General features: G+C 42.1%; 1 protein-coding gene across 1 annotated transcript in view; it reads left to right on the top strand.

The window, feature by feature from the left end:
• tspan4a (tetraspanin 4a) overlaps nucleotides 1-16391 on the top strand; it is a gene marked incomplete at its 5' end in the record, with an annotated part of 330035 nt that extends 313644 nt beyond the window's left edge. The window contains 2 exons of the mRNA XM_080730704.1: nucleotides 11643-11726; nucleotides 16308-16391. Of these exons, the coding sequence (XP_080586830.1) occupies nucleotides 11643-11726; nucleotides 16308-16376 (153 nt within the window). The 3' untranslated portion in view covers nucleotides 16377-16391. The remainder of the gene's footprint in view (nucleotides 1-11642; nucleotides 11727-16307) is intronic.
• Between the last annotated feature and the right edge of the window lie 1033 nt (nucleotides 16392-17424).

Here is a 17424-nt window from a genome sequence, read left to right as displayed (position 1 = left end):
CCAAGAGCTTGTGACTAAATAATAATTACACCGGATCCATTGAAATGCACTTTCTTTCCCTCTCGAGTCGACAATGAGGATATGCGAGACTGGGGTCCGTCAAGAAAGAAAGTCTTCACAGTGTAAAGTTTTCACTTCCAGTCAGATCACTGTCGCTCAACAGCGTATATAAATGACCACTTTAGAGAGAGACAGAGCTCCTCCTGGTAAAGAAGCATTTCTCCAACTGTCCTCAAGACAAATGTCACAGCCGTCACTTCTGCTGTCCCTTTAATCCATTATCGTAACAACTCCCGCGTGTAGAATTGATTTACCTCTCACAACCTTGTCTCGCAAACCCCGGGAAGAAAGAGACTTATATTGTCAAAGCGTTCATTTCTCTTATCTATAATCTTTTTTGGTCTCTTTATCCATCTCGGGGACAGTTTGGAGGGGGTTGTCAGATGAATATAACTGGAGACAAAGCTGTGTGAGCGAGTGTATCGTACGCCATTGTTGTCTTAAGAGAACATTCACGCAATGTCAGACAGGACAAATTCAACCCGCTTCCTTTGTCTGAAACGGATCTCCAGTGTGTGTGCGTGTGCGTATGCGTGTGTGTGCGTGTGCGTGTGTGTGCGTGTGTGTATGTGTGCGTGTGTGTGTGTGTGTGTGTGTGTGTGTGTGTGTGTGTGTGTGTGCGTGCGCGTGCGCGTGCATGTGCGTGTGGGTGTGTGTGTGTGTCAGTGGTGTAAAGTACTGTGCTTAATTACTTTACTTTTTATTATACAGTAGTGTTTCCAGTTTTCAATACTTTTACTTCTACTCAACTACATCTCAAAGAGGCAAATATTGTACTTTTACTCCACTACATTTTATTTATTATTGATTAGTATTGCAAGATACATACCTTTATTATGGGGAAAATCAGTCACCCAGACAGATAAGGTCACAAAGTTACAAGTAAAACCTACATTAACGACTTTAGCCGTATATAGGCTGGCTACTGTATACGGCTATATATATATATATATATATATATATATATATATATTACATATATACAGTACAGTATATATATAGATATATATATATATACACTGTACTGTATATATATGTAATATGTGTATATATATATATATATACTAGAAAAAAGCCCCCTGCGGGGGCCTGGCCCCTTATGTAAAAGTCCCCTGTACTCAAGAGATGGATACAGTCCAGAGGGCAGCTAAGCAATACAAATGTAGGATAGCTCAACATTAAATATGCAGTTTGTTCCAAAATGCAAAATGGTGTAAAATGTTGAGTCTGTAAGATATATACAATAGTTTCAGAAATACAAACCCCTCAGGTACAGGGTGGCCTGCTCTGTTTTGGCTGGGTGGGTTATAATAAGATAGAAAAAAAGCACCCCCTGGGCGTTTGTTTAGGTGGCATGGGATGTGTAGTGTAGTAGGAAAGGCAAAGTTAAATATTATGTTGAAATAAAGTGTACAATGGTAGGCCTACTGTTGAATAGTTTTTTTTTTTTTAATTATGAAGTTGTTGTAGAACATGGAATGATTTTGGCATCGGTAGCCTAATACTTTTGTGCTTTTACTCAAGTAACACATTCGAACACACACGTTACTTGTAACAGAGTACTTTTACCTAAGTAGAAACATTTCAGTACTTTTCCACTCGCAGCGTCAACGGACGTTGCCGTTGGTGTTATACACCGAATCGTGAACTATAGAAAACGGTGCCTGCGATGTTTTGATGTTTTAAATCATGTTTATGTCATTTCTACACAGATGTTGTTTGTTTTAGGTAATTTCTACACACGTTGTTGTTCATAGCCAGAGCCGTTTCTGGGCCCATGGGGGCCCTAAGCGTGATTCTGCTATGGGGCCTTCCTGAAAAAATAGGCCTAATATTTTTTATCATTTTTTAATCCATTTTATAATGGAAATATATATATATATAATTTATATATATATAAATGAATAAATAAAAAACTACAACAACAGGCAACGTATTTTTGCTATGTTTGAAAAATAATAGGCCTAATATTTTTTTATAATTTTTTAATCCATTTTATAATGGAAATATATATATATATAAATACAAATATATATATAAATGAATAAATAGAAAACGACAACAACAGGCAACGTATTTTTGCTATGTTTGATTTGTTCTTTTCTTATTTAAATAAAAAATTGAAAACTTCCCCATGGGGTGCTGGAACACCTGCAGCACCCCTAGTTCCCACGCACTGGCAGAGTCCTGCACAGTGGCCACTGTGCCAAATTCACTTTCACTTTCAGCAGTGTGGATGCTCGGAAGCAAAGAAAGTCACCACAGTTTGATTTGATCATTCCTTAGTCAATTATGAAGGGATTTCAAAAATTAAAACGTCTCCATATTGCTTGGGAAGTCTACTTTGCAGAGAACTTTGGCCTTTGCGATTCGCTAATCGCGGGATTTCGCATCGCGATTTCGGTTTGAAAACGATTAACCATGCAGCAGTAGTTATTTTCTGCAGAAGCGCACGCCAGCGCACACACACACACACATTGATTGATTGCTTGCTTGCTTTATAGTTTGCATAAAAAGCAGAAAGTACACACACGTCACACACACAGTACGGGTCCTAACAGGTCCTCTTGGGTTATATACATGATGATTACAGTCCCATGTCCGGAGTGTTCCGAGGGAAATGCGACCATGCGCACAGAAAGACAGAGTGGAACAGTTATTGTGGGATTAATTATGACACATGTGGGCACATGACGAAATTAGATAGGTCCTTTGTTGCTAGCTGCATTAAGGTTGTCATTGCAGGAAAGTCAGAAAGGGTAAAGTAGAAGGTTTAAAGCACGCTATTACTATCATATGTTATACTGTGCCGCTGCTCTCTCTCAATTAAAGCACGCTATTACTATCATATGTTATACTGTGCCGCTGCTCTCTCTCAACTGCCCCCCCCCCCCCCCCCATCTCCTCCATCTCTGCATCTCTGCTTGCAGGCAGTGTTTGTTTACGCCCATTTGTGACGTGAATCGCGTCGTCGGTCAACTATGGCTTGTGCAATATAAGGCCCAAAAAAAATTCAACATTTTGGCATTATATGAGAAGTAGAGACACATCTGAAGGTGATAAAGTTGATGTTGGGCAAGGTACATGCGTTATTGATTTTTGTATTATGTTTTTTAGACAATTGAACAACTGCTGAACGTGGAGTTACAGATGGAAACACACACAAACACACAAACAAACACTATTTTTTGGGGCGATTCTAATAAAGGTGTGGGATATATGTGTGTGTGTGTGTGTGCACTCTAAAAACTGCTGGGTCAAAAACAACTCAACTTGGGTCATTTTTGATCCAACTCACGGGTCAAATAGGGACCAATGCCAGGTTTGGTTATTTTAACTCAAGAAATTTGGTTATGAATATTGACCCATAAATTGGGTCAAATAAATAACCAAATTATTTGTTTAAAATGACCCAAGATTGTAGTCAATATGACCCAAGTTTTGGGGTTGAGTGGGCTAAATGAATACAACCTACATATGCATGGTCTTTAGAATGACAATGTCAATATTATCTGTCATTAACATAACATCAGAAATGTTTCAGGGTTTCTTCTCAGATGATTTGTTCGAAGATTGGTAATATCAACATAAAAGTGCAATATATTATGCAACAATGTTGATAATACTATAGTCAGAATAGTTTAGAGAAGATACACAAAGTAATCTCAGAATTACTATGAGTTCTTCTCTTTTAGACAAGCTGTTGGGGAGGGAGCTCAACCCTAAGCTAGCAGCCAAGCACTTACGGTTAGGGTTTAGGCTCAAATATTGACAAATCAAATTCAGACATATGACAGACAGCTTGCCGAGACAGACACATGGATATGACATATTTAGCATTTTTAGCTCCCAACAGCTTAGAAAATGTCTCTGGAAACCTAGAAAAATGCTTTTCCCAGCATGCTTTGCAAACAGGTTTATGGTGCCTGTCCCCTGATTGGCCCAAAGCTAGACAACTGACCCAAGTATAGGGGTTACCACTAACCCCAAAAACGGGTCACCCCCAGATAAATATTACCTAACTCGAACAACCCTGGAATTGGGTCAAAATAATATCCCAATAACTCAAGGAAGGGTTGTGGCTCTGAGAAATGACCCAGAAATGTGACCTAACACAAATGACCCATGATTTGGGTCAAGAAATGACCCATGAGTTTTTAGTGTGTGTGTGTGTGTGTGTGTGTGTGTGTGTGTGTGTGTGTGTGTGTGTGTGTGTGTGTGTGTGTGTGTGCGTGCGTGCGTGCGTGCGTGCGTGCGTGCGTGCGTGCGTGCGTGCGTGTGTGCGCGCGTGTCGTGTGTGTGTGTGTTGTTCTTCAGCTCCAGGGACGTGCAGAGAATGTTAGAGAGGCAGGGGCTGAAATTTCTAAAAGGACCTTTTGAGGAAAATATTGAAAATAGCAGACCTCCAACAGAAAATAGCAGACCTCCAACGCTGCGACGCGTTGTGAGCTTGGAGGTCGGCTATTTTCAGTACTTGATACCACACAAAACTAAGCATGAAAAGGCAATACTGGAAATGTGGCGTAACAGCATGGATTTCTACATAGAGAGGGCAATTCTTTCAACATAAGATGATGCAGTCAAGTTCAGAGTTTGAACAAGGCAATTCTCTTGAATGCTGCCTTCATGTATGGCATGAAAAGAGGGCATTTGCATTTCTTTCACCATAGTGAAAACTGCATTCATGGTCTGGAGAGGGCACCTTTTACAGACGGATAAAAGGGCATGAAAGCCCCCTTTCATGTCTATGTGTGCACGTGCCTGTTCAGCTTCATGTTTAGCCCGTGGTGCAACAAGGGCATTGGGGACAAGGATTTAGAACACTTTGTCAAAGAAAGACGTTCTCAAGCAGTACACAGAAAGGTGCCCTGTTTGACCCAGTTTCATAAGAAAGTGTTTGTTCCAAGAAGTCTGTCAAGAAAATAAATACGCCCTCCCCACACCATACTGTATAATATGTTACAGCAGGGGTCTTCAACGGTTTCAGGCCAAGGACCCCATAGTTGAGAGAGAGATGAATCAGGGACAGGGCCGGCGCATGCCTATAGGCGAACTAGTCAACTGCCTATAGAGCGGCACTTCTTAGAGGTGGCAAAAATGTGTTAGGGAAAAGAGAGAGAGAGAGAGAGAGAGAGAGAGAGAGAGAGAGAAAGAGAGGGAGGGAGGAAGGGAAAAAAAAGAAAAAACGGACGGCGGCAGTGTTGGCCAACCCGGTGCGTGCAGCTATTAAAGCTATACTCTGGAAGTTGCTCGACTACTGGTCAGTAGCGGTATTGCAGGTATTTTACAAAAAAAGGCGGTCACGTCTGCTTTTTTTGGCCGTTTTCACCCGGAGCCGCCGCGGACCACCGCGACTGCCTTGCCCTCGCCGAGATGAATCCATAGAGTGGTCTTATGTTCCTCTGTGACCAGGGGATCGGGTGTAACATGCTATGACTCCTCACCAGTGTAAACACTGCTGTTGAGACAAGCTACTTCCTGAAAAGACGGCAAGACGCGCTGTGATTGGCCGGTCGCTTATGATCCGTGCTGTGATTGGCCAGTAGTGTATCATCTGGGAGACACGTATACGGAATGATGCAGATGACGTAATTTTGCCGGGAAAAACAGTCCCGGTCACGGCCACACGGCGGTAGTAGAAAACATATAAAGAAAAGGCTTTTGGGGCTGAAATTAACGTAGTGGGTGTTCTAAAACTTTAGCGATGTAATAGTTAGGACAATTTTATGATTTGTTTTATTAAAAAAGATACATAGTATAGCTTTAAAAAATTTGCCAATCACTGCACCTGAAGCCGCCTCGGGGGAGGGAGGGGGGCCTACGGGGCGGCTGTAGCTCAGGAGGTAGAGTGGGTTGTCCAATGATCCATGGGTCGGAGGTTCAAATCCCAGCTCCTCCTGTCAACATGTCGAAGTGTCCTTGGGCAAGACACTGAACCCCACATTGCCTCCAATGAGTTGGTTGGTGCAAGCTTGCCACCATTGGTGTGTGAATGTGGGAAGTGAGGACGCTGGCGTCGAATGTTCGCCGCTTCACTTCCCAATGTATGAATGAATGAACCATTGTAAAGCGCTTTGAGCACTTGGAAAAGCGCTATAAAAATGCAATTCATTATAAAAATGCAATTCATTACGTAATTCTCAAGCAGCAGCCCTGCCCTGGTAAACACACACCCACTCAACTTAATTAAACCTGCCAAGTCTGAACTGAAGTAAACAGGAAGCACAGACAGGTAGTATTAGCGAACGAATATAGCTAGCAATAATTATGTCAAAAAGACTAAGACTAGGCTGTGAGTACAAAAAGAGGTGGCGAAGGAGAAAGAATTACAAAAAAACAACATTTCGTCCACCCACATGTTCTGCTCAAGAAACTGTTGTCAATGACAGCAGCGCTGGAGAGAATACACTACCAGGACCAGGAGTTGAACCAGTAACTGTACACAGCGAGGAAGATTTAAATGATCCATCAACAATGGCCTCTTTCTCTAACCTCACGTCAGTCTTTCTCTCTCTCCCTGAACCCTACAAATGGATTTAACAAGTTACAAGACTTTTATTCTTCATGCAACAACGCATAAGGTTCAGAAAGGATTGCTGATGCAACATGTTGCACTTAGCGGAGGAGGAGAGGTTCCGAAAAGGAGCTATGTTGAGAATCATTGCACACTGCCAGCCAGCCATGGACACAATGCGACTCAATGCGCTACATTCGAATGCAATGCGATTCTAGCAATCTAGCCTAAATAATTAATACCCTTATCGCCTTATGCAAGGTCAAGCTGTACTTTATTTCTATATATTCCTTTACATTCGGATCGGTTTCAGTCCCAAATAAAATGCTTTAACTGTTATTATTGGCTCCTTTCAGCACCTACTTGTCAAAAAAACGTAAAAAATCACGGTATGCGTTTTCACTGCAGGGAAATTTGTATTCTCCCGGTACTTTCAGCAAAAATTACTAGGTAGTTTGCCGTGACATTTCGGACACCAAAACTTCCAGGCACACAAAATAAGTGACCATTTTCACATGCCGTGAATACCAAAATTGCCGTAATTTTCCAGAAGTTTGGCTCGGTGAGAACGGAGCTTAAGGTAACAAAATCAATCTTCAGTAAAGTTATTATTGAGAGTATCGTTCTACTTTTCACAATGTACTGGTTTCCCACATGTAACATACGGCATATAAACTCTGTGTGTGTGTGTGTGTGTGTGTGTGTGTGTGTGCCTGTGTGTACTGATCAGAAACGCTACTTAGAGGGGGCACGGTGGTGCAGTGTTTAGCGCTTCGCCTCACAGCTAGAAGGTCCTGGGTTCGATTCCTGCCGGGGGACGATGTGGGTGCTGGGGACGTGTTTCTCCCTCCGCGTCATCAGCGCCCACACCCTAGGTGGGGTCGGCGATAGGGCCTTTCTGTGTGGAGTTTGCATGTTCTCCCCGTGTCTCCTAGGGTTGATACCCTCACAAAAACATGCAGTAATCCTGGTCTCAATAATGCCTCCCCCTGGCCAGCCGGGGTGCTTGATGGAGGGGAAAGGAACTGGTTGGAATAACGTGTTCCTTCCACGCGCTACGTCCATCCCGGGGAAATCCCCCCTGTCAGGTGAAAAGAAACAACTTGGACTACTCATGCATTGAAGGAAGCATGAGGTCAGTCCGTTGTCTCCCCAGGCGCGGCAGAGGGAGAGCAGAGCCCAGGATTACATAGGCAATTGGCACTGGGTGAAAATGGGTTGCAAAATCGTGGGATAAAAATTAAGAAAAAAGAAAAGAAAAAAAAGAAACGCTACTTAGCGTTTACTTCAAACAACAACATACATCACTATTAAGTGCTGCTGTCTCCCCAGACATTCCTGTCACTTTCTAAAGTGATGTTGGAAGTCTTTAATCGTACACGTCTGAAGCTCCGCTGCCATCACATTATTATGGATGGATGGAATGTCATCACATCCGTCTTGTTGTTGAATCATTGTGATGGTTGGGAACATACTGTATACTGTAAAAGCAGCACACAGGGTGAGATGGGGTCAGTGATACGCACGGTGACGGTGCAGAGCAGTGGTTCCCAAACTTTTTAGCTCGAGACCCAAAAGAGAGATTAGATGTCTGCCCGGGACCCAGACTAGTGAAAATAGCAGATCTACAAGCGCACAACGCGTTGATTCACGCCGCATTGCAAGCTTGTAGATCGGCTATTTTGTGTGTGTGTGTGTGTGTGTGTGTGTGTGTGTGTGTGTGTGTGTGTGTGTGTGTGTGTTGATGAATGCATCCAACATTACATAGGCTTATTATTATCCAACGCTGCTGGTTGCCATGGAAACTATATAATAACATCTTATTTTTGGTTTGTTTTTAACCAGTCCGTCTGACTTGACATTCTAATCAATGATGGACAAAACAACTATCTTCAAAGTTGAGGATCCAGTGGAATTAGGAAGTTTTCTAATACTTTGCGCTTTTTAATACTTTTCCTTGGTTCAATATTTGTAAAACACACGCACGCACGCACGCACGCACGCACGCACACACGCACGCACGCACGCACACACACACACACACACACACACACACACACACACACACACACACACACACACACAGGGATGTTCAATAGCACTGATTTATTAAAGTACATTTTTAATTGGAACATAAGGTTCCTGCAGATGTGATGCATTAATTGCATTCATTAAAAAAACAACTAAAGTGAAATTGACAAAAGAAAAGTCAAAATTATGACATTCTAAACTCTAATGATACTGCATGTGTTGTTGGGAACATAAAAGCGGTGCACAGGGTGAGATGGGGTCAGTGGCACGGATGTTGTCGAGATCTTAGGAATGGCTTTTTGTTGAACAGAGACGGCAGAGTGTGAAGGAGTGTTATCGAGGAACAGAAAGCAATTTCCCACAGCAAACAGCCATGCTTTCTGTCTGCCTAACTTTATCTGTCAGGGGAACTGAGAGCTCTTTTGTAAAAAGGCCCCGGCTGACTCTTCGACCGCGGCGGAAAGTAACTAAGTATATTTACCTGTGGTACTTGAGTACCACATGTTTAAGAGAAGAGGGAGTTGCAACCCTTTAGTCACTTGTTATGGTTGGTTATCAGTGCAGTGGGGGAAAGTAACTAAGTACATTTACCAAGGACTTTCGACGTAAACAAGACCGTAAAAGGACTTATTTGGGATGCTCCTTTTAGGCAGGGTGTTTAACTGTACGTGTACTGTTCGCCATTCAATCAATCAATTACCTGTGCTGTGGTACTCAAGTACCACCAAGGTGCAACCCTTATTCACTTGTTATGGTTGGTTGTCAGTACCACAGTTTTTAAGAGAAGACCCTCATTCACTTGTTCTGGTTGTTCTGGTTCAAAGGCCCAGAGGTGGTGGACTGGCATTCATCAGAGAATCACATTGGTCATCATGAGTCAGGACTTTCCACTTCAGTCTAGCATGTACATGCTAGACTGTACTGCGGCCCGCGGGCCAAATTCGTCCCCAGCGGAGCATTCTTGTGGCCCCTGGAGAATATTCCATATTCCAATGTATAAATACATTTAACATTTTTATTATTGGATGGTTGGTTGTACAGGATGACCATTTTGAATGTTTCAATTTATTTTTTCACCTTGGAGCTAGGTAGCTCATACAAGAGCTCAACAGATGAGTTCTGAGTGCAGTTCATCCATCCATTTGAAACTATTTCTGGGTCTTGAATGGATGTTGCCCCAAAGAAGTGATTCACCTGCATTGTGTCCTTCTTCCATCTCGTCCGTCATCGTCCCCTTCAAACACATAGTGCTCTTAACAATCTGGGGCAAAAAAAAAAAAAAAGAATGTCGCCACGACATTTCCATGCTAATGACCCATGCAGAACATACTGAAATACTGTATCTACTTCCTCTTTTCTTAATATCAAAATCTAAGCCTGTGCTCTATAAAGGACTGGCACAGAAAACATCAAACAGCATGAATGCAGTATATGAAACAGGGCCTAATAAGTTACCATACCATAGCCTATTGGACGTACATGTTGTTGTGTCTTATCGGACATACAGTATAGCACACAACAAACGGTCAAACGATTAACCATGACATTTTTTTGGTCATTTCTGTTGTCATAGTCTTGTGGCCCCGGATTTCATTTGATTTTACAATTGTGGCCCACTGCCTAAACTAGTTGAATACCACTGATGTACTGTATGTATGTACAGGGCCTGGGGGGGGTTCATTCGAATACAGGTCCACTCGCCAAATTTCCAACTCGCCAAATCAACTTGCTAGGACACCTCGCCAATGAGCAGGGTTGTCAACATTGGACTGTCAGTCCAGGATAATCCAGGAGATTTATTTTTTAGGGGGTGCACGGAACTCCCCAACAGGGGTCTGGTGGTCCTTCCCCCAAAACTTCTTAACAGATATATTTTCCTGTGTTCTGTTGCATTTTGTGCATGTTTGATACTTTTATCAGGCTTGCTTTACCAGCATGGGTACAATTTCAGCCTTAAAATGCCAAATGTAGGTGTACAGATTTGATGACTGAAGCAAAGTAAGACATCCTTAATAATGACTTCTCATCTGGGGGTCCTCCCCCAGAAAATATTTAACATAGTAGATGTAATTGCCAATCATCCTGGCAAATCCAGGAGCATTGACAAGCCTGCCCAATGAGTGTGGACAATTTGGCGAGTTGGATTTTTGGCGAGAAGACCGGTTACCGTTCATTCCACCCCTTTAAAGGAGTAGTTCACCCCAAAACTTACTTCGTGGAATTCGTGGAGATTTTGTTTTTGACTCAATTGAGTCTTCTAGCGGAGTCATCAAATTATTGGCTCAGGAATGCGACAAAAACTAAATGATCTTCATGAATCACACTGTGATGACATCACACCAGTGTGATTTGCAATACAAACCCCAAAATCAATCCTCCAGTTCTAGGCAATACATGCAGGGGAACTTTTTTTATTTTTATTTCCACACAACTCCTCTAAGGCATATTAATGACATACTGGTAGTTCAATATTGAAAATTGGTGGTTTCCCCCTTTAATCTGCAACAAAGTTGTATACTGTATGTAATATAAAGGGGAGTCCCTGCTTCATCTCTCTCTCAGCTAAGGGGTCCTTGGCCTGAAAAGCATTGAAGATCCCCACTTTTACAGTATAACTATGGTCTGATCCCTGCACTCATTGGCAGAACTTCTGTCATATGAAGAAGACCTTTGAGGTCGAAACGTTTACACCATTAATAAAATCGTTTGGGAGCTTTAAACCCGGTGTGCAGATGTTTTAAGCTTTTTTTCTCGTTGACAGAACTACCTTAATGTACCACCCATATGAGTCAGACTGTGTATCTCTAACGTACTTGATATCGTCTTGTGCATGAAAACATAACCATCACCGCCAAGGATTATGGTCCCTGACTCCTCCTGCCTCATCAATAACTGATTGATCCAGGATTCCATGACACATCCTCCCTCCATCCCATGCATGGTTTACCATGTCAAATAGCTGCTTGTGTAAAGAGCTGACATTTATAATGTCTCTCTCTCTCTCTCTCTCTCTCTCTCTCTCTCTCTCTCTCCACAGCCCTGCTACGAGCGAGTGAAAGACTGGCTTAATGAGAACCTGGTGGCTCTTTGGATCTTCGCCCTATGCACTGCGCTCACTCAGGTAATTAGAAAAACCTTGTTGTTTTTATCACTTAAATAAACCCTTAGTCAGGGACCCACAGGCCCAAAAGCTCAAGGAATAGGATTAAACCCGGGATGTCATGCCGTACTTTTTATTTCTGTTTTATCCATTATTTTGGTCATTAAGGTCCACAGAATGAGAGGCCTGCTCTGCCGGAAACATCGCGAAAAAAAGTTACGGCCATTTGTATATTCACTGTCCCATTGACTCCACTATACAGGAATAATAAAATATTTAAAACAAACAAAATCTGCTTTAAGTAGCATACGAGGGGTCAAACTAGGGGTTTTTCATGATTCCGAATCCATTGCAAGCATTTGTTTTGCATGAAAAACATTCCTTGGGCTAAAAACGGCCCCATAAAACTGTGAAAAGTGATGAGTCATCACTTTTCTTTTGATGAGTCATCACTTTACGCTTTACATTGATGAGTCATCACTTTACATTTTTAGCACAAGGAATGTTTTTCATGCGAAACAAATGCTTGCAATGGATTCAGAATCATGAATCATGACCAAACTAATAGATAAAACAGAAATAAAAAGTATGGCATGACATCACAGGTCATCTCACATTTATGGTGACAGGGTCCCCGGGTACCAGTGATGGGCAGTAGCTAGCTATACGTAGCTAAGCTACATAGCTTAGCTATGTAGTGTAACGGAAATTTGCTACATTTCTCTGGGGATAGTGTAGTTTAGCTATATTTAATGAGAGTAACTAGTAATGTAGCTTACTACATTTTACAAATAGCTTGCCCATCATGGTTGGGAAAAATGAATAAATAAATAGACCAGTCAATAGCAATACTGTCCCCAATATAGGGGTACATTCAAGACATCAACCTTAACCTAACCCTAACCCTAACCTTAACCTCAGTAAAACGAATGCTGGTGAATGCTAACCTGGTGAAATGCTAACCTGCCGACGCTGGTGAAAACGAGCGCTATACCGTTTCCATCCATCTTCTCCAGTGGGATCCATAATCAGGCTCCACTGAGTCCTTTAGGTCCTTTGTTTCAGTGGTGGGAAAAGTACTCATATTTTTTACTTAGCCTAAGCAAAGGTATCAATACCGCAATGTAGAAATACCCTGTTACAATTAAAAGTTTGAAATTCAAAAAGTACTTTCGTAAAAGTATGAAAGTGTTGTCATCAAAATATACTTAAAGCCAAAAGTAAAAGTATAAAAGGTTTGAAAATAACAGATGTGATGCGTTGTGAGCTTGTAGATCTGCAATTTTCAATAGCCTAGGTATAAAATAGGTAAGTGGTTTATGTATGTTTTATAATACTTGGGCGGCCCAGCGTCTAGTCGGCGACCTGGCCAACTCGGAACAATGTAAATAGGGAATGAATGCCCCGCCCTTTAATGCAAACCCCATTATACCTGTTTTCATAGGACCTGTTTTGACCATCTGTCTGCCTGTGTCCATTTATGCCCATATGGAGATATCTGTATCTGTCTGTCTGTCGGCGTCCATTTTATGTCCATATAGAGATCACTGCAGTTATAGTTCTGGGTCCATTATATGCCCATATATGGAGATATCTGTCTATCTGCGTCCATTTTATGCCCATATATGGAGATCTCTGTATCTGTCTGTCTGTGTCCCTTTTATGCCCGTATATGGAGAACTTTGTGATTCTGCGTCCATTGTATGCCCATATATGCCATATATGGAGATATCTGTTTATCTGCGTCCATTTTATGCCCATATATGAGATCTCTGTCGCTTTTTCAAACAGATGGTCAAAACGGGTCCTATGACAATAGGTATAATGGGGTTTGCATTAAAGGGGGAACCGGCACTGTGTCTGCAACACAGTCGGAGGCACAGACAGATACAGAGATCTCCATAATGGGAATAAAGGGACACAGACAAACAGATGGAGGAGGAGACAAACTTAATGCAAACCCCATTATACCTGTTGTCATAGGACCCGTTTTGACCATCTGTTTGCCTGTGTCCATTTATGCCATATATGGAGATATCTGTATCTGTCTGTCTGCGTCCACTTTATGCCCATATATGGAGATCTTTGACCATCTGTTTGCCTGTGTCCATTTATGCCCATTTATGGAGATATCTGTATCTGTCTGTCTGCATCCATTTTATGCCCATATATGGAGATCTATGCAGACACAGTGTCAGTTTCGGAAAATCCTGATGTCAGACATCAGAATCCGAACCTTTCGTGCTGGTTACAGAAAATCGTGTATCGGGTCGGGTCGAGGCCGAGCACTGCACTACCTGCTGCGGTGGGGAACGCGCGTGCCGAATTTGAAATAGGGAATGAATGCCCCACCCTTTAATGCAAACCCCATGAATGCCCCACCCTTTAATGCAAACCCCAATATACCTGTTGTCATAGGACCCGTTTTGACCATCTGTTTGTCTTTGTCCACTTATGCCCATATATGAAGATCTCTGGACACACAGTACCGGTTGTGGAAAACTCTGATGTCAGACATCAGCTCCGCATACGGGCATTCATTTTATCCCATATATGGAGAACGCGCGTGCCGGTGGGACGAACGGTTCTCGAGATACGCGGATTACATACATACATACACACTCACAGAGTTTTTTTGTTGACTCATGTGGCGTACGTGATGTCAGAGCCTTTTATGAGGTGATGTCACAAATCTCACAATGAGTCAGCGCTTGCACCGATTTCAGTTCTCAGTCTTATGCCCATATACGGAGATATCTGTCGGGTCGAGGCAAGATGCCCATATATGGAGTTCTCAATATACGGAGATATCTGTCGGGTCTAGGGTCTGTGTCCCTTTTATGCCTATATACGGAGATATCTGTCTATATATGCCCATATACTGTATGGAGATCTCTGTATCTGCCCATATGCCCATATATGGAGTTCTCAGTCTTATGCCCATATACGGAGATATCTGTCGGTTCGAGGCAAGGCCCGGCACTGCAGTGATGTCACAATGAGTCAGCGCTTGCGCCCGGCACTGCAGTGATGTCACAATGACCGATTTTGCGCCGATTTCCTCCGGAACAGCCTGATGTCAACAATCAGCCCCGCATAAGGAGATTCCGAACGTTTCGCGCCGGTTAGGGAAAACCGCGCGTCGGGTCGGGTCGAGGCCCGGCACTGCACTCCGTGCCGCGGCGGGGAGCGCGCGTGCCGAATCTGAAGCCGGTGGGACGAACGGTTCTCGAGATACGCGGATTACAAACACACACGCAGAGACTTCTCGCATTTATAGATAGATTATAATTTATATCTGCAATATAACTAGTAACTAAAGTTTTCAAATAAATGTAGTGGAGTAAAAGTACAATATTAGTAAATGTAGTTACTTTACACCACTGCTTTGTTCTCAGCAGCAGTGGAATCCCCCCAATGTTGCTGGTGTTTATCATGTTATTGCTTTTAACAGTTTATTTATGTTCTTACTCTGTTTATTGCTGATTGCTTTTCTGTGCCTTTGAGCTGCCCCGTATGTCTTTGTTGTTTGTTTACGTCGATGCTCTATGTAATGTGTGACTCGACCTGCTCTGTGCAGCACTTTGGTCAAAAGCAGTTGTTTTTAGTAAACACAATATATAATGTAAATGTAAGACCGAATTCATTTCCCAGTGGATTCCTCGCGAATCGTGTCAGTGCCACCACCCTTGCAATTTCCAAGAATTGCACACCACTAGTTACAGATCCATCTAAAACAGAAAAAAGAATATTGTGTAAAAGTTTTTTTTTTTTTTTTTACTTTCACATTATTTCTTGAAACTTTCATATATTCTAGATAGCCTCCTGTGAATTGTTTTATTTTTATTTTTGTTTATTTTCTTTTTATTTCGTTCATATTTATATTGCACATATAGTGAATTATTCCAAAAATAAAATGATTTGTTTTATGGCATACAGCTCATGAATATCAAGAGCCCATATTACAAAATATTACAATATTACACAAGACCACTCAAAACATGGATTTATTATAGAGAAATGTCAACCTTCTGAAGTCAGAGTTGCTTGAAGTCCAATGGGAAGTTTCCATGTCAGTTATGATCTGGGGTGCATCTGCCATGCATTTTTATACAATATTATATATTTTTTAAGATGGATCTGTATATATCGATACATTTGACTTGACTTTTAAAGGAGTTGTTCAGACCAAAACACATACTGTATAGGGTTAAATCTGCCTTTTATCATACCCCTTCATACCTGCTTTAGTCGATGTTTTTCATAGCTGCCCCTGTTGCTAGATTACGGCTGCCCCTGTTGCTAGGTTTGGTTGGTCTCAGGACGTTGTGTAAACACAATCCAATAAAAAAATACTAACTTTGAAGCTAAAGAAATAACCGCACTAGCCTAAGGACTATCTACTCTGTTAGTTATGAGAGGGCCCGCGAAATCTAGCAACAGGGGCAGCCGTAATCTAGCAACAGGGGCAACTATGGAAAAAATCGACTAAAGCAGGTATGAAGGGGTATGATAAAAGGCAGATTTAACACTATATGTGTTTTGGTCTAAACGACTCCTTTAATGACTTTGAATCTTCTCCACATGTTTGTTTTTGTGCAGATCCTGGGACTGGTGTTCTCCATGACCATGTTCTGTCAGTCAGTCAAAGTGGAGACCTTCTACGCCTAGCGGGGGGACCCTGCATACGGAACTAACGGGGACCCCCGTTTTCTTTGGACCTTCGGCAACAGACTATGTAATGTTTGTTCATTATAGAAGGACAAGATGAAGGGCGGGCGAGACCTGCACAGACTCTATTGGGGGGACACTGCAGGGTCCTGGTCATTCCAGCAGGGGGCAGCAGACTGACTGACCTTCATGATGTAACTATAGTTCACAGTATTACCTTAAAACCCATTAAGGCCTGGAAACGCATTATTACGCATTGTTACTGAAACCGTTCTTGTATGCTTTAACTGTTACAAAAATAGCAGATATACAAGCTCACAGCTCGGGCACCGAGTGCCGCGCTGCGAGCTTGTAGATCTGCTATCTTTGAAAAATCTTGAAAATGTGTATTTTATTATAGTATTTTTGACCCAATTAGACTATATAAGACTATAAATGTCTTCTGAATACTTCTTCTAAATCTGTGGTTGTCAAACTTTTTCGTGTCAAGGACCCCCAACTTTACATGTATTTGGCCGCGGACCCCCATCTCAAAATATGTTCTTCCAGGGACCCCTCCCAGAAGCAAATATTTGAGTTAGATACATTCAAAGATTTCCAAAACCTTTCACGATTTTTTAAAAATGGCAGATCTACAAGCTCGCAGCGCTGCACTCTGTGCCACGCTGCGAGCTTGTAGATCTGCTATTTCTGTAATAGTTAAAGCACGAAATAAGGGTTAAAGTGGTTCCAGGTCTTAATCTACAGAGCACATGTCATAACAATGTCATAACAATGTCGACCGTCACTCTCTTGATCTTATAGGGCATGGCAGTGGCGGCCATTTTGTGGTTTCACAGATAGAAAACTCATTCATGTTTGACCCCCCATAGAGATTTACGCAAATATTTGTGTACATTTATTTGAAGCCTGGAAGGAACCAAGCCACGCAGGCTCCTGGTGAATAGAATAGTGAAGTGTGACGTAATTTACACATCCTACCTGGTTCGCGGTTTTCTTCCCCCATTCTGAATTCCCATAGACGTTTTTCATATGGCGTCATATAAGA

Source organism: Nannobrachium achirus, assembly GCF_963921795.1.
Source record: "Nannobrachium achirus genome assembly, chromosome: 7".
Lineage (NCBI taxonomy): Eukaryota > Metazoa > Chordata > Actinopteri > Myctophiformes > Myctophidae > Nannobrachium > Nannobrachium achirus.
This window is presented reverse-complemented; position numbering and strand designations above follow the sequence as displayed.